General features: G+C 32.6%; 2 protein-coding genes across 2 annotated transcripts; one reads left to right on the top strand and one right to left on the bottom strand.

Moving 5' to 3' along the window:
* Positions 1 to 2319: 2319 nt before the first annotated feature.
* Positions 2320 to 6689, top strand: Cpr100A (Cuticular protein 100A). Its single transcript, XM_036356881.2, has 3 exons — positions 2320 to 2599; positions 4190 to 4437; positions 6217 to 6689. Exons 1-3 carry the CDS (start codon positions 2588 to 2590, stop codon positions 6641 to 6643), a joined length of 687 nt encoding a protein of 228 aa, XP_036212774.1. The 5' UTR covers positions 2320 to 2587; the 3' UTR covers positions 6644 to 6689.
* Positions 6690 to 14708: 8019 nt separating this feature from the next.
* Positions 14709 to 20152, bottom strand: LOC106624155 (uncharacterized). The gene is made up of 3 exons (XM_014243837.3): positions 19856 to 20152; positions 15823 to 16059; positions 14709 to 15743 (listed from the first exon to the last, which is right to left on the bottom strand). Exons 1-3 carry the CDS (start codon positions 19871 to 19873, stop codon positions 14925 to 14927), a joined length of 1074 nt encoding a protein of 357 aa, XP_014099312.3. The 5' UTR covers positions 19874 to 20152; the 3' UTR covers positions 14709 to 14924.
* Positions 20153 to 20440: the final 288 nt, after the last annotated feature.

The raw sequence follows: 20440 nt of genomic DNA, 5'->3' as shown, positions 1-20440 counted from the left end.
TTTATTTTGAAAAATTTTGGATTTTCTCGATCCTGTAGAAGATAAGATTAAAATTAACTTAAATACCAAAAAAAAAAACAAATAATTATTATTAGTATAGATGAATACATGTGCTGATCGAAGGATAAGTCAAAATTTTGATTTTTGACAAAAAAAGTCGTTTTTTATGAAAAAATTTACACTTCAAAGTCGCTTAAAAATCGAAATTGTTATCAAAAATATTATTTCTTCGATTATTATCTCATTCGTGTGAAATTTGCTTCACCGAATTCGAAAAAAGTAAAAGTTTAACAGTTTAAAAGGTTTGGGGTCGATTAGGTTATGTTAGGTTAGGACGAGAGAATATTCTAAATTATGAGTACATTCCAATTTTTGTTTAAATTTTAATTCACAAGCGCATATAACTCCTTAAATGCTACTATATTGCAAGCTCTTGCTTGTATGTCTGTTATGGAACATACACACACAGTTAATTGTTTGAATGTAGGAAGTAAGTAAGTCAGAACGAATCCTTTCATAATAAATTATCATATTCGTATTTAGTTAATTTCACTCTAATTTTCCTGCTAATTATATGCCATAGTAATTAAGTAAGAAATTATTTATTTAAATTTTTTAGTAATTTCTTGGCACAAGACAATTTCTATTTTGCCATTTTCATATAACGTATATATTCACAAAAGCTTTCAGTTATACCATGCCTTCATTTTTACTTTTCTATAAACCTTTTTTCTTCGCTTTTTAGTTTTCAATTTGAATTTGCACCACTTGGGCTTGGTCAATGCATTGTTGGCCTTTCCTCAACAGGTTAGATGTAAATCATTTGCACTATCAGCAGGCAAAGTCATATTAAAACAATGTTGAAAGTAGCAATGAAACGATCAAAAGCGAACCAAACCAGATTATATGTGTTGTAGCGCACATTACATCATCTTTCCAAAATGTTGGAAACCAAAAATTTGCGAAATCTCGGCCTTTGGCACTCAAATTGAATTATTCGTTAATAATTTAAGTTTATGAAATAGACGCATGCATACATATGTATTTATGCAACTAACAACAATGAGGCAACTGTGGCAAAGTTGAATACAATTAACCGCAAATAAAACTCTTCACACACACGCCATATATATGTATTCCATGTAAGAATTATGCCAGCCGACGACCCACCTGTTCAGGTTCGTGTCTTAAGTCTTCTGTTCTAACTGCCAGCCACAGATATAGTCGGCCAGCAAAGTGGAGTATATCAGTTACCACCGTCACTTGCATTCTCATCATCAAGAATTTAATAACTTTTACAAGTGCAAAGCGTTTGAACGGAAATGTGGCGTGGCAACTCAATCAATACAACAATTCACATATAAATATATACTACTTGTATATGTATATTCACTTCCATTGCTACTATTATGCATATCACGTGGCTACAATGGCTCGCATGCGCAACAACAAAGCATTAAAAACAATGAATGCCAGCTTAGAACTCCACCGTGCTGACTGGTTCGCCAAAGAAATTCACTTTTATTTGCTAAAGACATTCGTAATGGTGAAAAAAGCATTGCGCTGAGCAGCCACGACAACAACATTTGCATTGCAAGCGCGGCGTTTAGTTCCCGCATTGAGCGCTTTGTGTTTTTGCGCTGGAAAATGTTAAGAAACTAGCAAAACAAGCGGTCAGCCACCACCAACTGCAACAACAACAAGGCTGCACTACAACAACAGCAACAACGTGACAACACAAACCAGTACACAAACAACAACACTTAGTTTGGTTGCTGTCAGAGCTTTATTTTGTTATTGTTGTTATTTTCCAATATTTTACTTGTTGTTGTTTTTTCCTGCTTCTTTTACTTACTTGGCTTTTATGCTCAAGTCAACTTATTGGAGCATTTAAGGCAAAGCTGCGCATATCTGCTGGGGTTACGCTTACGCTTGTTGCTGTAAATACTATTTGTTGTTGTTGTTGTTGTTGTCCGTATGACTGTTAATATGTTTACTTATTGTATTTCTGTTTATTGGCGTTCCAACACCCATACACTGACAGAGTCTTGACTGCCGTCAGCTACCAGGGTTGCTGTTGTTGTTGTTGCGGCTGTCGCTGCTGTGCAAAAACTATTACACACCCATGCACATAGCTTCACACATAGCTATGCTCACCGTTTGCTTGTGCTATTAACAATAATAGCAACAACAATAGCGACTGGCTTCAATCTGATTGACTTGGACTCCGCCAAGGTTCTGTGTTGGTATGCGGTGGCGCTGCGGTGCCGTGGCATGCAGCGGCGTGGTTTTGGGCGGCTATAAAAACTGTTGGCCAGGTTACAGTGAGAAGCAGTTCGTTTAAGAAGTTTGTCGCTGTCGGTTTTAAAGAAAAACCTCAATACTAATCAAATTCAAGAGCAGCTCTTGAAGTAAAAGAAAAATCGCTAACCGCTCACGGTTCGGTACTGACGTGTGCGCGTTCACCCCTTTTAACGGACAATCGTATAGGCTACACGAAATTCGTTTTCGAACTCACTCATTTTTGGTTCAAAGCTACTATTTGGAGCTACAGCAGCAGTTTACATTGTCACTTACCTTACTGAAAATGTTCCGTTTTGTAAGTTTTACTCAGAACTGATATTTCAAGATAATAATTTATAAAAAACTTAATTTTTAAAAACTAAACTTTCAAAATATTAATTTATAAAATGAATTATTTTTGAAAAATATTTTGAAATAGTGAGAGTTGTGTTTATATTATACTGTGAGAAAAAATTATAAAAATTAAAAATTACGTAGTGGATTACAAACAAATACGAAATATAGATTTTCGAAAAAATATTGTAATTTTAACAATATTCCAGCAGATTGTGTGAAAAATAGTAAAAAAGTTATATCAATACAATTTCATGTGATTATGTGATACTAGCAAGTAATAATAATTTTTCTAAAATTATTAATATTTTTTTCCTTAGAATATGTACAAGAATTTTTATTAAAATCTCTTAATAAAAAACAACAATTAATTAAAAAAAGCTAATAAGAATTTTTTAATTATCACAACTGATAAAGTTAGTATATACAAATTTTTTTAAATATACTTTTTTTGTGTATTTATTTTTTCTTATATTCATAAATCCTCACTATTTTTTTAAAATGCAAGATTAAAAAATTTATTCATTTAATTAAAAGGTTTAATGTAACAACATAATTTGTTAATCAATTAATTAAAAATTTTTTTAATAAATTAACTAATTGATTAAAAAGTTTTTAAAAAATTTAAAAGTCTATAATAATATTAAATTTAATATACTGTTATAAATAAATAAAAATAGTACTATATGATTAAATTTTACGAAAAGTACATGCAAAATATTTTTTTATTTAATTTTTTTTATTTTTATTTATTATTTCTCTTTATAAATAAATTAAATAAATTATAACTAAATTCAGTCAATATATTTCATAAGAAATATAATATCTTATTATATGCATACATACATATATATTTTTTGTGCAATTGAGTTATTACTCGAAATTTATTTTACCAACTCAAATGCAAAAAATCAAAATTAAATTTCACAACTTTTTCTCTACTTCTTTCCAATAAATTAATAATTCAGCAATAAAATTCATGTTGCTTTACATACAAAAACCGGAAATATATACTTTAAAATTTTTCAAAAATTGACTTAAGCTGTTATTTCTTATCAAGTCACGAACAAATCTTTAAATCTCTTAAATTTAATTTTATTTATTTTTATCTGTTAAATTAAAATCAATAATTAATATTACTTTTGTATTCATAGATTTAAAATTAATTTAAAAAAATGCTTTTTTAGTAATCTCAGCTAATTAAAACCCTATTAGTAATAGAATTTTTTAGCAATTTTTTTATAAGATATAATAAGTTAATTTTTATTTTTTATTTGCTTCTTACTTGAAGTCTAAACGTTTACATGGCATTCCATAAAACTTTGGAGCAGTGATTAAACATATTTTATATTTAAATGTTCCGGAAAAATTCATATGAAAATATCAATATAAAAATGGGAATATAATCACATAGCTTCAGTCGACTTTAAATAATAGAAACAACTTGAGTTATTTTTCTTTATATAATTAACTAATATAATTATACAATATTATTGTTTATTTTATAAATAAAAAATTAGTTTAATATTTCTATTATATATTTTGACCACAGATCCTTTTAAGCACCTTAGTTGCCATTGCCGCGAGTCAGGGTTACAATCAAAATCCCAAGACAGCGGCTATCATTAGTGAACAACGTTACCTTGCCGGCGATGGCAAATTCGGTGCTGCCTATACACAAGAGGATGGCATTAATTTCAAAGAGGAAACCGATTCCGATGGTACACGTCACGGCAGCTACAGTTATGTAGATCCTACAGGCGAACGTCGTACAATTTCCTACACTGCTGGCAAAAATGGGTAAGTAAAGTGTTAAATGCAACAAAAACTGTAATGGAATGATAAGGGAAGAGTTTAAAAAGTTTTGAAAAACCAAAAAATTGCTAACTAGAACTGTGCCGAAGCTATAATACCATTTTCAAATAAAATAGTTTTCCACACAAGAGCTTGAAATTGATCGGTCCGTTTGTATGACAACTACATGCTATAGTGGACCGATTTGAACAATATATGCGGAGATTTTAGCGTTGCTTTAGATAATAGTTCACGTCAAATTTTGTGAAGATATATAATCAAATAAAATTGCACCCTTTACGATTAAAATAGTTTTCCATACGTGGACTTGAGTTTGATCGATCAGTTTGTACGGCGGTTCGAACAAATTAGTAGTTTCTTGGGGAGAATTGAACGTTTGCAAAAGTTCAGATTGATATTTCAAAAACTGATGAACTAGAACAGATGAACAAAGCTAAATCGACTCAGCTCAGCATGCCGATCAATTATATATATATATATATATATATATATATTTAATAGGCTCTCCTACTTTCTAATTTAGTATGTTCGGGTTATAAATACATTAGTTGAATTGAGTTCATTGCCATATTCGCTTTTAATCTACTCTCGGAGGGAAGCTAAGGGCCCAGAGTAAATAGGACAGATAGAGAATTTTCTTATATCTTAAAAACCGTACGAACACTAAAAGAATGAAAACCGAACGGAAGATAGAGAAAAGCGATACTCTCAGTTACGAATGGAAAACGGGTCAAATAATTGAGAGCTCTAATAGTTAAGTTATATTTGCTTAGAAGTGTAATTTTATGCTATAAAAAGCCACTTTTTCTACTCAAACCAACAATTTGATAATCGAGAGACACAATTTTCATTATATTTGACAAGTTTCATAACTTGTAAAATACAAGTCGCAAAGAGCCTTCGCGATTAAAGAAGTCATTGATTAGTACAATAATATTTGAACACCTCCACGAACTAGACCACTCAAATGCAAGAGAGAATCGCAGGAATGTATTTTTAGAATATTTAGGGTGGCACAAGTTTATAAAACTCTCTCCACTGTATTTAAGGCATTTATATATTAGCGCCTAAAAAAAATTTAAAAATATCTCGAAAAAGTTATTAGTTGAACGTGCTGTGCTATCAAGATATAGGGTCTGTACTGCAGTAACGATTAAATGTGAATGTCTTTTGTGGTGTCGCAAACGGTTTTGATTTGTTGGTCGATTGCAACTGTGGTCAGTTGAGCAATTATTGAGCAAATGCTCGTGTAGCCATATTGCTGGCGATTGAGCACGACCAACTAAAGCCGCCACCCCGCGCTCAAAGCTTAAACCAGTATTAAGACACATGGGAAAGAGTTGTCTCAGTGTAAGGAGCCTGCATAAATAAATTATTGTTATCGTTGAGCTGCAGTAAATTGAAGTAGCATGATTTTTGTTTTTATTATTTTGTTTTTGTAAACTTAATTGTTGGAGCGTTCAGCTATGACCGCTGAGCTAATTGGTTAACAAACGTAAATGCAAACAGTTACAAATTTATGGATACTTCAATAAAAGGTGCCTGTATATGTCTGCTTATGAAATGCTAAATGTAGCAATTTTAGATTTTTCTCTTTGAACAAACAATCAATGTTAATTAAGCAACTAGCTTATAAAATTGTTGCCAACTTAACAAACCAATTACGAATTCACATATGAGTTGGCAACAATTGCTTCAACCAATAATTACAATTTTAACAATTTTTAAAATCGTTTTGTTCAAATCATTTCCATTTATCTATAGTTTCCAAGCCAGCGGCGATCACTTGCCTGTTCCACCACCAGCCCCACCACAACCCGTGCCACAGGCGGGCTATGCACCACAGCCACAATACCAGCCACCAGCACAATCCGGCGGTTACCGCAGCAACGACTACGATGATGGTTCCTACGATCCACGTTACAATGATCCCGGTTTCGGTCAGCAACAAGGTGGCTATCAGGCACCACAACCACAATATCAGCCACCAGCAGCGCCCGCCTACAATCCACCACCACAACAGCCAGCCTATAATCCACCAGCGCCACAATACAATAGCTACCAGGCACAGCCACAACAACAACCTTACTATCAGCCGACCACACCCAATCCACACCGCTTCGCACCACCTGGCAAATTGTCGCTGAATCGTACACCAGACGGTTTCAGCTACAGCTTCAACAAGGTCTAAGCGCCGCATGCGGCGACGGTCTGTGTGCCTAGGTGTGTGGGTGGAGGGTGGTCAAGCATGACAGAGGCGGGGGTAGGCGTAGAAGGAAGAAATAAAAAAAATTGTGGATGTGAGCGATAACACTGTCTGAGCTACCTATAACTAAGCGAGTTGCGTCTGGCGTTGCAGCTGTGCGGCACAGCGCGCTTGCATTTCTGTCTTCACGAACTACTAGAACTATTAGCGATTTCTCATAACGTACCACTTTTTCCTATCGTTTCGTTTCAAATTCTGCATGCTTTATTTCCTTTCATTTTCATTTCATTTCATTTGGGTTTTTCTTTATATAATTTTCTTTTTATTTTAAATTTTATGGTCGCGATCAATTTTAATTTGCAATTTTTTTAATATTCAATTATTTCCTTTGATTTCTAGGTGTTCTTACTTTCTTCTCATTTGCCTATAATAACATTTCATACATAAAAATCTCTCAAACTTCTGTTTCCTTTGCATGAACGTTCACTTTGTGATATCTAAAAAGTAATGGCATAAAATTGTTGCAACAATTCCTTCAGGTTACTCTTAAATGTAATTTATTTGTGCTTCCTTTTTATTTGTGTAATTTTAATTTTTGTTTTTTTGTTTGTAAAGCAATTGTGTCAAGATTGAATAAAAATTGTTTTATTGTGAATATTAAATGAAATTGTTTTTGTAATAGAAAGTAAACTTCTTTGAGCCTTAGCGTTTCTTGGAGGCATATTTGCACCTCATAATTATTCCACTAGTTCTATATACACTTAGACTCACGGTATAGAGCAGTAATTGTGTGGAAATTTCCGGCCAAAAACTCTCCGAAGTGCATGCTATAGACTTTTAGCATCTGGTAATTACTGTTTTTGAAAAGACATTAGAGTACTAAAAAAATAAAGCAAAAATACGAATAAAAGCTAATTTTGGGTACGCCGAAGCTATAATACTCTTCACATATAAAACAAATTCCCTACAAGAACTTGATTTTGATTGGTCAGTTTGTACGGCGACTATAGTGATCGGATCTGAAAATTTGCTTCGGAGATTATCTATGAAAAATTTCGTAAAAATATCTTGTCAAATGAAAGAGCTTTTCGTGATTCCGACTATTCAGTTAATACGGCAGCTAAATGCTATAGTGATCCGATCGAAACAATTTCTTCGATATCTCAAAAACTGAGGAATTATTTGGTGTACACACATACAAACGGACGGACGGACATGGCTAAGTCTACTCTACCTGTCATGCCGATCATTTATATTTTATATATTATATATATGTATATTTTCCTTCTGGGTGTTACAAACTCCATGGAAAATTGAATATACCCCGTTCAGGGTATAAAAATCATTCAATAATGTTTCTTGTTTTCAAAAAGCTATATTGTAAGTTTCATTGAAATCTAGTTCTCGAGCTACAGTGGTCACCAGTTCAAAAAACATAGTTTCGAGAAAAACGTATTTGAAGTTTTACACGAACGTCCGAGCCCGAGAACCCTCTGCTAATACTGGAACAATTCGAAGAGTATTTATCAAATTTACTTCAAATTTTCAGAGAATATTTCTAAAATGTTGTACTTTAAGAAAATGCAAATCTAATCTAATTCGATTTTTTTTAATTCTGATTACCCTTAATACCTTTGATTTTTCCGAAATCTTCTTTATAATACTAATTGATTTTTTTTTACAGATAATTTTAAAAAGGAGCTTAAATATCGAAATTAAAAAAATATCAAAAGCTTATTATATTGTTATACTAATAGTTATATAAAATTTAGTTACAAAATTATTTCGGATTGGCAGCAAATTCTATGAAAGAGGATTCTATTGTAGTATTTTATATTTAAATATAATTTTAATTAATATTTTATGACTGAAAGTCTTAAAGTCAGCTTTTAATAACATTTTATTCTTCAAAGTAAAGTTGATAAAGAAAATTATTTTACGTAAAGGTTTTTTAAAAAAATAATAACCAACTGATTGGGTGTCATAAAAGCTTACCCCTCTTCGACTTTTTGTAGAAATATTTTTAAACTATTTCTTTTTAACTTTTCAGCTTAGACAATTGTGCTTAAACACATATTTTATGGAAATTATCTCGTATTTCTACCTGTTCTTGGCGACTAGAGTTGCTGAAACTAATAAAATATTAAAAAACATTATAAATTATACAAACATATGTACTTTCTAACTTATTTTTAATTTTTTTTAAGTATTGCGCATTTATATTTTTTTTAATCATGCAAAATTATGTACTTTTAAATAAGTAATTTCTTATTAATTCCACAGGATGAGTTTTGAAATTTTGTGTGTTGCTTTAAATATTTTAGAATGTAATTGATGAAAATAATTACATATTACTTTGAAAGGATAATATTTTTTGTATGTAAATGTTGACACTAATTACTTAATATTCCTATGTGCTCTAATTATAATTACAAATGAAAGTTGTTGTCAGCAAGAAGAACTTAAAAATCTGTAAAATGACTTGCAAAAGCTAATGTATTTTTATTTCAAAACAACAATATAGTAATCGTTATAAATATGCTCGTATATATATAAGAATATATATATATATATATATTTGATATCGAAAATACCTGTTGTGCGGCTATTTGTGAGAAAAAATTTATTTTTCATTATACATATGTACATTATATGCAGTACAGCGCTAAAACTACACAGACCACACCTACACACCAATTTTGTTGCAGCGAAGGAGCGCAATGCGGAGTTAATCATGGCTTGAAACAGCTGTGCCGTGTACCAAATTTATTATGGAAACCATAAGGCAAACAACTAATGCAACTAATAATATATGTATACAAACACACATACCTATATACACACAAAGACAATAAGTTGTATTTATACATGTTTGTATGTCTACGTTTTGTCCGCCGCGTGGGTTGAGCCGGAAAAGTCGCGAACTTGTCGACTTTAAAGCATTTTGCGCAACTCAAATTTTTCACACACAACAAGTACATTCGCCATACGAGTACCCAATATTTATTTTGCTGTTGCTATTGCATATAGCTTTAAATTTAATTCTTTGTTTGCTTACAACATCGTGCTTATGCCAGTCACACCTGGTAGTTGTTTTTGCTTTAGCGTGTAAATTCAATCAAAATTCCGAATTAATTTTTTTTTTTTAATTTTTCATAATATTAGACAATATGTTGTTAAGCCGTTCTTAGGCAAGTATACTCTTAGCTACTTAAAAAAATGTAATATATATGTGCAGCCATATGCTTATATACATACATATAAATGTATTTCTTAAACAAATACACATATACATATGTATGTGTATATGCTATATATAAATACTTAACTATTTATTTGTAACCATCCAACTGCTCATAAAAGTAATTGAGCATTATATTGCAAACGCCAATTGCCAATCACTGTGTTTATTAAGTTCTGTGCAAGTCGATTTCCTTTAGCGAATTCTTTCCTTCTCACTTAGCCATAAATACTAGTTGGTTGCTAATTTATTCCACTTACTTGGCTAATAGCAATTGCATGACTATTGGCATATTTACTATTTTATTATTATATTACGCACATACGCACGCACATATATTTATATTGGCAACACATAAGTAACTCTTGCATATACTTAAGATGTATATATAAATATAAATTTACACTTCATACTGCATAGTATATAATTTTCCTACGTCAGCGTATATGAATGCAGTTACTTTCAAGGTCACTATTTTTACTGCCTTACAACTTTATCCGCCAAGCTTGGCCTGTTTATTTCCATTACGTATTTGTTGTGATTTACTGCTTTGGATATGTCTGCGGCAGCGCTTGAATACATTAATCATTATTGGTAATTGTTATTTTATATGTAGGCTTCTAAATACAAGTACTTTTTGTTATTGCACAGTATTACGTTTTAAGCCAACTACGTTACAGGGGGAGACAGACGTATGGAAGCACAAATCCATAGTATATGGTTAAAATATGAAGCATGTTTGTTGTGGTTTATTATTGCTTGGCTAGTGACGAGATCTCTTTAGTGTAGTGTTATTTCTCCGAAGCAACAAGTCAGCCGAAAATTAGTCCGTGTCATGTCAGATTCTTATACCCTGAACATGCTTTATTTCAGTAATATTAAGTTTGCCACGAAATTTAGTTATGTCCATCTGTCCGAGTCCATCATTCGATCTGAAATTTTGTACACGTTGTTTTTTCCCCAAGAAGCTACACACATACAACGGACCGGCGGTTTAAGCTATCCAAGTGTGATCCTTCTTAGGATCGACCTTCTAACCTAACCTAACCTACGCGTTTGTCGGGACCGCCGATATCGGACTACTATAATCTATAGATGCCATACAAACTGATCGATTAAATCAAAATAAAGATCTTTATAAAAGACCTTGTTTCTTTGTTCTGTCACCTTTATTCCACTCGAAGTTTGTTTTTACACCCGACTATAACAGACATGTGGACAACAACAGAGACTCTAAAAACTCAAAAGTTTGTGAACTTAAGCTTACCTATTCGTCATAAATCCAACACGCTGTAGAAAAGGCGTATACAATATTAAATTTCCAAGTTAGCATAATGTTGGCCAATATCGGAGGACCGACACAGAAAAAACGGAAGCTTTTGATGTCGGTCACAGTGAATGTCTTGCGGCGCAGAGAGAGACTCATTCAGGAAATAACCGAAGTAAAGCCCTAGAAAAAGTGTATAGCACAGCTGATCTACTAAGCGCTCCCATCGACTTAATAGCATTTGAAAGGAAGGAAATATTGAACTTGAATAAACTAAGAACAAATGTCACCACCTCAAAAGCGGAAATAAAGAACGATAGATTGAAACACTTGAAAATTCGTTCATAGAGAGACGTCATTGCAGAGGGACGGCTAGACTAATCCGAAATATAAAAGAGTGGTGTAACAGGAAACATGGTGAAGTAGTTGTTACCGATGTTATCAGAGCACGGACATTTTAGGAAATATATATATTATGTACGTAAAATGTTAAAAGCCGAAGAGCTGTCCTCTAAACCTATACAACGATGCGATCGAGTTGATGCCGAACGCACGTTTTTCAAATACATACGCTGACAAACATAGCGAAATACAAGTAAGCTTCAGACTTTGGTCGACCCCCTAAATATGGACAACCTTATAACTTCCATGATTAAAAATGAGAAAAACTAAAAGAGCATGAAGAATTACAACAAAACGTACTACATTACGTACGTTCTAATATGTATGTTAAGTCTTAAGACGAGAAAAATGAAACGCCACCCTGAAGAAATGGGGAAAATGGTCCTAGCGTGGTCACGGAGAATTTTTTAGTGACCTGAAAGTTGCACATACCATTGCTGTGACGACACTGGCGACACATTGATAATGCGAACGGTATTTTTTTCATCCTTCGCCGAGACAAAGAAGCATCAAACAACGCGGCTAGAAAGAACGGTCAAAACGTTTTACAATGACAGAAAACCATTTGCCGGTTAGGTTTTCAGATTTAGTTGTACAAATAGTTGCTTCGGTGCAGCCGAAGTTGACGTTTTTTCCTGTTATATGTATCTACTGCAGAGCTTTAGCACGATTGACTCTCATTCCAAATCATTGACAAAATCGAAGTAACAATTTTTTTTCAGCAGCGTGTGAGATGTCGTAGTAGATGTAGATCATCGTAGAATTAATATTTGTACAATGAAATAGCGGTATAACATCAAAGGTGTTATGTTTGTTTATCTTGTTGACCACAACCGCGACAAGTTACCGTTTTTCGTCAGCTGAAGGGAGAATAAATCCAATATAATATTATATAATTAAGAGAAGTCAAATCAGAGTACGTCAGCTATGCAACAATAGTTGAAGAATGGGTTGAAATGTGTTTTAAAAACTAAATCACTTTGAATTATCTAAGCCAAACTCAGGAACACGATTGTATGTCATTACTTTCTGTTAAAATATAAAATTAGACGAACTTTGGAAAATAATCACGTTTTATATATTGATATTTTTAAAAAACTTTATTTTGAGCAAAAAAAACGATCCAAATGCAATTGTACCTGCCTTACTAATATATTAATACCTAATGCCAATGTTTCATAACGGGCGCTTCGAACAAGAGAAGGAATACAAAATGCCCCATCATTTTTAAAATTTTTTGGAAAAGTCACCTGCAATTTTTCTTAATTTGTTTCATATTAAATTCGACATTTTTACAATTTATTTAGATATTTTGTGCATACGACATCGATCAGGTTACGAGTTTTGCAAAATTAGCTCATTTGGCGTTTTATATTACTTGTTTGATCATTTTGGACGGTATAGCGATAATTTCGGTCCAGATGCTCGGTTTCAGCTGGAATTATTGGCGAATGCTTTAATTTTCTAGCAAGGCAACAAAAACAAGGAAGCGAGAGTAAATTTTAGAAATATGGATGGATCTTTTCCACATCATAAGCTTAGGCGATTTTTAATAATATAACAATATAATATAATATAACCAATAACAGTTAATATAATACATCAATCACACACTTGCAGGTAGATAGATGTGGCAGTGTGCATCGATATCGATTTTTATCGGCTATTAAATTTTTTATGTTTTTGAATATCTCAATGAAAAGCATGCTGTGTTAACGAAACTCAGCGACCATTTTCATTGTAAAATATATCTTGTTCAGGGCGTTGTTTCACGATGTAATGCTGCTCATGGTTAGAATTGTCCTAAATTAAGGTTTCGAATATGCCTAACCCTTTCAATTGGTTAGTAAATATCAAAATTATTCAATTTTCGCATACCAACAAACATGTTGTGCAATTTACTCTTCGACCCAGAGTTTTATCTAACTTCATAAATAACAAAATATTATAATAAACTCCGAAATAAATTGGATTTAATTTACTAAAATAGAAATTGAAAACCAAAATTTATACATAGTACGTATATAATTAGAGCAAGTACCTCGGATTCGATATGTTTAACGCTAACCTTCTTAACCGCAATAAATTCTCTCATAACATTTTAAGCAATTTAAAACCAACCTATTAAATTTATAATGTAACGTATTAAGATTTCATTGCAGTGCCGGAAAAAACACCCTGTGCTCAATTCGTTGAGATTAATCTTAAAATGTTGCATACCTTAAGGCGTATTTATGCTGTGGTTATTAAACAACCCTCGCTTGTTTACTGATATGAGTTACTACCATACTTCATAGCTGCGGTTGACGCTGGTTGAGTGCTAATCGGAAAAGTTTCTGCGCCGTTTTGCGACATTTGACAAAAATGGATGCATTGGTACACAGGCCTAGAGCCATAGGCCAAACCCTGGATGAGCCTGCTCCGTAGAAGGCACAGAAGATGACCACTATTTACTGGGTCTCACAAAGTGTGATCTATGTACATCGATTACTTAGAGAAAAGGTCACAGAGCTCTACCAAATTATTGGGCTGATTAGACGCCAAATTACCGAAACACAGCCCTTTATAGCGAAGAAAAAAATGCTTTTCCACCGCAAAAACCCACCGACTCACACTCCCACCATCGCCCCTGCCAAATTAATGTAATTAGCCTACGAACATCCGCAGTCGAACCATTCACAGCATTCTGAAAATTTGGCTCCGTGTGACTTCTTTTAGCTTCCAGACTTCAAAAAAGTCAGAAATTTGGGTGAAATGAGGAGGGTATGGCTGCCACAGGAGCCTCCTTTGCAAACCTTCCACAAAACGAATTTTTCAGAGTTAAAGAATTGAGAACATTGCTGGGTAAAGCCATTCATATTCCTTGGATGGCCCTCATATTATGCACATATATTTTATATGTTTGAGAGGATCACTAATCATTTCCCCCATTTTGGCGGAAACTATTCCTTAAACATCCCTTTTAAATATGTAAGATTCATTCTAACTATGTAATCGTAATTGTGTACAGATTTTAACATTTTATACTATTTTTAAAGGCTTAAATCTTTTACCAGGCCAATAAGCAATAAATGTGATCACATAGACCCATTCGAGTAATTTTTCAAATTTTTTTGTAATTTTAATTAAAAGCGCCAAAATTTACTAGAAGCAATTAAATTTTTATTTACATGTTTATATATTGTTACAAAATATTTCATAAAGTTATTAAAGGCAAAAAATTAATATCTTATGCAAATAAATCATAAATACAAATTATAAAAACTAGAAAAAATCGTAAAGCACCGTTAGGCGCACAAAACCTAAAACTATTATTCACTTTTTAACGTAAAAACGTCCAATAGACATCGGCATTCTCAAACATTGATGACAAGTGATGGGCGAAATCGCCGCTTACTCGTACCAACTATGGGCAATGGGGGCTTTGGTGACTTCGGTGAACGCTTCAACTCGACACCCTTTGGGCGTCTTCGCGATTGATTCGACTTGAATGTTAAATTGTCATCGAAACTAGGGCGATAAATTGGTGGAGGCTGTGGATCGATAGGCAATTCTTCAAATTCACCCTCATCATAATGGCGTTCGGCATCTTTCGATTTCATCAAATGTTGAAATTTCGGATTATTGAGCAATTGCAGCTTAAGCGCTTCATCGAGTAGCTTTTGTTGATCTTCCAAATACTTTTCTATTTGCTTTTGCGATGCAACACCCTTAAAACGTTCACGCAGTTGAGCTTTAGCTCTGTTAGAACTGAATGGATGCACATCGTATTCATCCTGTTCGGGCTCGTACACATTGTAGCTAAGACTGGGGGTCGGTGAGACGGAGGAGAGTGTAGGTTTAGGTGGGGATACCATATGGAAAGGATCTGGTTCATAGAATTGTGTATATTTATGATGGTGAATGTGTTTCTTAGATGGTGGTAACTTCTTGTCGTGTGCTTCTGTCGAAAGGTTAACATCAGCATAGGTGGTGCTCTTGAAATGATTAGGCAAGTGTGTGCTATATTTCGGGTGAGATGATGTGGACTTTTTCGGTACGGTTATTGGATGTTGCACACGTATTTGTGTGCCAATTGTATACTCGCGGCTATCATTCTCCTTGGAGTTGAAATTATGCGCCTCATTCGAGAACTCACTGGAACCATAGCGTTCACTAGAATTGTCTTCTTCCTCCTGTGAAATAAGTGAAAGCGAAACGAATCGTAATATTTTTATAATAAACGTAATTGGAATTTAATTTCTTCTAACTCACCGAAGCTACATGACGATAAGAGATTTTCTTAGCATATTTTTTCGGTGATTCCTTGCGTTTGCTTTCTTCGGTATGTAGATCGCTGGTGTAAGAGAGCGGCATGAACTCATGACTACCGGGATGTGAGGTGAAGTAGTGTGTGGGTGATGATGACATGGGACTGTAATAAGCGCGTCGATAAAACGAACTTTGCGCTCTCACGCTAGTGCCCATCCATAATAGGCTGAAATACAGCAGCTATAGCGATGAAAACGTATAAAAGAGAAAAAGAAATTGCAAATTATAAATTTTCACTGACAATATACAATAATTGACAAACTAATGACGACCAGTTGCTAATCTGTAGAAAGTCGCTTCTTAGATTTTACAGTATATTCATAATTACATAACTCTGATTATTGTCTATAATTGCCTTTGACTATAAGTTTCTCAGTAATGATCTTTAATATACATATTTAAATAGTTAAGTCATTATGTAGAAAGATCAATAGACAGCTTTGCAACTGAATACAAAATCACTGTCAATGTCTTCGCCACTCATTCACACTTACTGAAAATATGTAATAATCGCTTACTTATTTCCTCAGTTTTTATATTCAAACCGATTTTGAATTAATGCCTAATAACCCATACTAGTTTTAAAGTTTCTGGTGTACTAATATTTATTTATTCATATTTTCTTCAAATTATTATAATTTTTTTTTTGTATTTAAATAGTAAGAGACCGCAGCCACTACACGTGTTCAAAGAGCATAATTTATTTTGAGCAAGCCGAAGTATTATTGCATGAAGGTCACCTGCAGGCAATCTTGTAAACTTCTTGTGATAATTAGACTAGTTCCATGGAGTATAAAATATATTTACCCACTCTTCTTATGTTATTCAGTTAGGTCGTAAGTACGTACTTCCAAAAATATAGGTTAGTAATATAAAGTTCCTTTTAGTCGAATTCAAAATTTTTCCACTTTGACTTTGCCAGCATATCCTCAATTAACCCTTATTAAATTAACCATTTACGTTAAACTAAAGTTGATTCTCTCTTTTCAAATGTCTTAGAACTACTACAAAGAAAATTTCATATTATAATCTTCTTCACAGCAGATCAGCATTAGCACTCCCTTTGAGAGAGAAATTTTTATACACAAAATTAGGTTCATATGTATGTGCTATTCGGTGTGTCCCTTTTACCGAGTGTGAAATTTTGAAATTTTGAAATTTAAAAATAGCAAACTAAAATTTTATTTCAATATTTCAAATATCTTTTGAGTTACAGACTTTTAAATTGCAACCACTCAGTTCAATCAGCTCTATCAGTTTATCTTTAAACGCGTTTTTCTCAAAATCGCATTTCTCGCATTTTTCAAATTCGTTACAGTGATTACTCGATTCCATCACTATAAAATTTTTTCTGGCTTTTCTGTAATCATCCATACAATAACGAACTAAATTCTTGATCTGAACAAAAACCGAATTTTGGTATTTCAAAAACGACCAAACTTTTCAATTTGTTTTCAAAGAATTTTTAATTTGTCATTTTGCCAATTTTTGTATCGGCAATATCTTCTAAAAAGAAAAAGTTTTAGGTTTCAGAGAGAAGGCCGGAATCACTGCAGCAGTGGAAGTCCTTTTTCTAACGCTGTCTGGGATCACATATATTACGAAAAATATCTCTTCATTTTTTTTATAAATTTTACTGGGTATTCTTCGAATATGTATCGTTAAAATTTTAAAACAGTCTAAACAATTTTTTTTTACATATTCAAAAATCGACTTTTTTATTAATTAAGGTGCGTCACTGAAACTTGGTATACATGATAATATTCAAGGCATGTTGTTATCAAAATCAGTATCAAAATCTCAAATAATATTATTATGTGACTAATTAATCTAAAAAAACTCTATTTGGTTCAAAGAGCTAACATCTTTAGGAATAAATATCTTTAGAGTTTTAGTAACAACTCAGTTCCCACATAGCGGTATATTTTTTTCACAGTGCTCAGTAATGTTAAAAAACGAGAAAAATTGAAAAAGGAGGAACGTCAACATGCTAGAAATTTCATTATGATTTGAAAATGGGCAATAGGAGTGCAACGCCCAAGTAAAATTTAATATTTCTTCACCTAGTAATTACCAATATTTTTAATAAAAAAAATAGTATCAATCAATATGAGGTAACAGAGGATTTACGAATAATTCTCGAATAAGTTAATCCTCATTACAAACTAATTTTAATGAAAATTTTAAGAATTATTCGAAACTATAAAGTTTGCGAATGTATGGCAACCGTTTTGCTACTTAAGAATTTGAACTATAATACATATGTATATCTAAATAAGCTCAAACCTTTCCCTCGAAGAACAGCAAATCGCCATATCAGTAGAAGGCACAGCACAGACACACTTTAACACACCACACTACGCAGCACAACACTGATATACCTCAACACACGACCGGGAAACACAACTTATGTGAACGCCACTCGTGAGAACACCACGCTACAATACACACACAGCTACCACCCACGATGGCACCACGCATGAGGACACCACACCTGTTCACACCAGCCTACACCGCCCAACAATAAAAGGGATCGCCCCACCTCTTTTCGCACGATTCGTTCGATACCATATCGCATGTTGATATTTATCTTTATTAGTTTAATTTAATGTCTTTTCATTTGGTCGTGAATAATTGTTGTAATAATTTATAAGAAAGTGTATAAAAATAAAATATCTAACGTAAAATACTATTTGTGGCTATGTAAGTGAATAATTAAAAATTACAAACAGTGGTGAGTGCTCTTCTAAATAAATTGGGTCGAATTTTATTCAAAACAATATTCTAAATCATATCAAATGAAGTCTTCTGAAATGTATTACTTGTATAATATTATTATTGAAATGTATGTTATGAATAATCATGACTCAAACCTTGGAAAAATTTATTTTTATTTTATTGATAATATCTTATAGTAATAAAAAATTATTTTTTACACTATTAAATAATAAAAAAATTAAAATTATAATAATAAATAAATAAAAAAAAAATTTAATTGTTATTAAAGTTATATATTTTTTTATTTAATTTTTTTGCATTAATCTTAAGTTTTTTATTTATATTTCTTTTATAAAATGAAGTACTTTTATTTTTTAATTTTATTTAAATTTTTTTATTTAATTTTTTTTTTATTTAATTTTTTTTTTATTTAAGTTAATTTTTTTATATTACTTTAAATTACAACCGAGCATCGTGAATAATTTATAAGATAAATGAGCGCATATTAAGGTTGATCGAAAACTATGGGTAGTTTTTAATTCAATATTATTTATAAAGAAAGATATTTACAATGCTAATAGTACCCTAGTTTATTTAAATGCTACTTTCTTCAAGCCGATTATAAAAATACTATTCCAACCAACAAAATATATGTATTATACACTAAACATAATATTATTAATTATACTCAAAATTCTATACTTTACGGTTGACAGTAAGCCATTTTAACTACTCTAAAAATCTGTACATTAAATGAGAAGTTCAAATTTTAATAAAAAAATAAAATAAACAAAAACATGTTTTTTAAATAATAATTATTATATATTCCATCCATATATTCTACTTTCTCAACAATAACTCTATAAATTATATATTTTGGCAATTATATATACATATTTTCATATATCCCTCAAGCTCTATTATCTCTGACTACTTATTGAATACACAAACACGTCTCTAAATTTTGCGCCTTGCAAAAATGTGACGCAACAAGTTTCGATATGGGTAACTATGCATTCAAAAATGTTAGCATATTTTGAAAATGGACATGCCAGTAATTTGGTAACCATAGTAAAACAAATAAAATCTAACGAAATCGCTTTTATTAAAGCATTCGTTTACTTATTCAGGGTAGAAATATATATATTGTTACATACAAAATATTGAATTATGATTTATTCACTCTGTTAGGCCATTCTGTCAGCTGTTGCTACAAAAACCTGCATATGTGTAGACACATGTTTGTACATTTACTTACATTCCAAAACCTCTTCATGTTCACGCTTATTTACAAAATTCACAATCACCAAAACACCTTCAGCGGCACGCAAAACTCAAATCGCTTGAATCGCTCAATTCAATGAACAAATGAAATTTGGCATTAATTTCGACGCTATAAATTATATTAATAGTATACCAAATAAAAACACACAAGGCGCGAACCGACACGCAGCGCAACTTATTAACAGTAAACAAATGCCAACAGCTAGTCACAAAACGCGCCAACTACAAATACTCAAATGCCACGTAACTAACGATTTACGCGCCAACGTTGTCTCTATGAAACTGAAAGTTTTCCCAATGAGCGCATTGGTTTTATGCAGCTTCCTAATGCCAAAAGCTAGGCGCGCTGCCGCTACACACCACACCGCGCCGCCCCGTGATGCGCCAGAGCAGCGCTCGCTTCGCCTAGTCTAAGTGATGGTCGCGCTGCCGTTGTGGCTGTGGGCTTTATGATGGCTCGATTGGGTTGGTGGCTCTGGCACTAGTTCAGGCAGCATTCGTTGGCCATTTCGATCGCTATCTGCAAAGCAAAAAGTTAAATGTGTTGCCAGTAGTTATG

The sequence above is a fragment of the Bactrocera oleae genome, chromosome 2 (genome assembly GCF_042242935.1).
Source record: "Bactrocera oleae isolate idBacOlea1 chromosome 2, idBacOlea1, whole genome shotgun sequence".
Lineage (NCBI taxonomy): Eukaryota > Metazoa > Arthropoda > Insecta > Diptera > Tephritidae > Bactrocera > Bactrocera oleae.
Note: the sequence above shows the minus strand (reverse complement) of the source record. Positions and strands in the feature narration are given on the sequence as shown.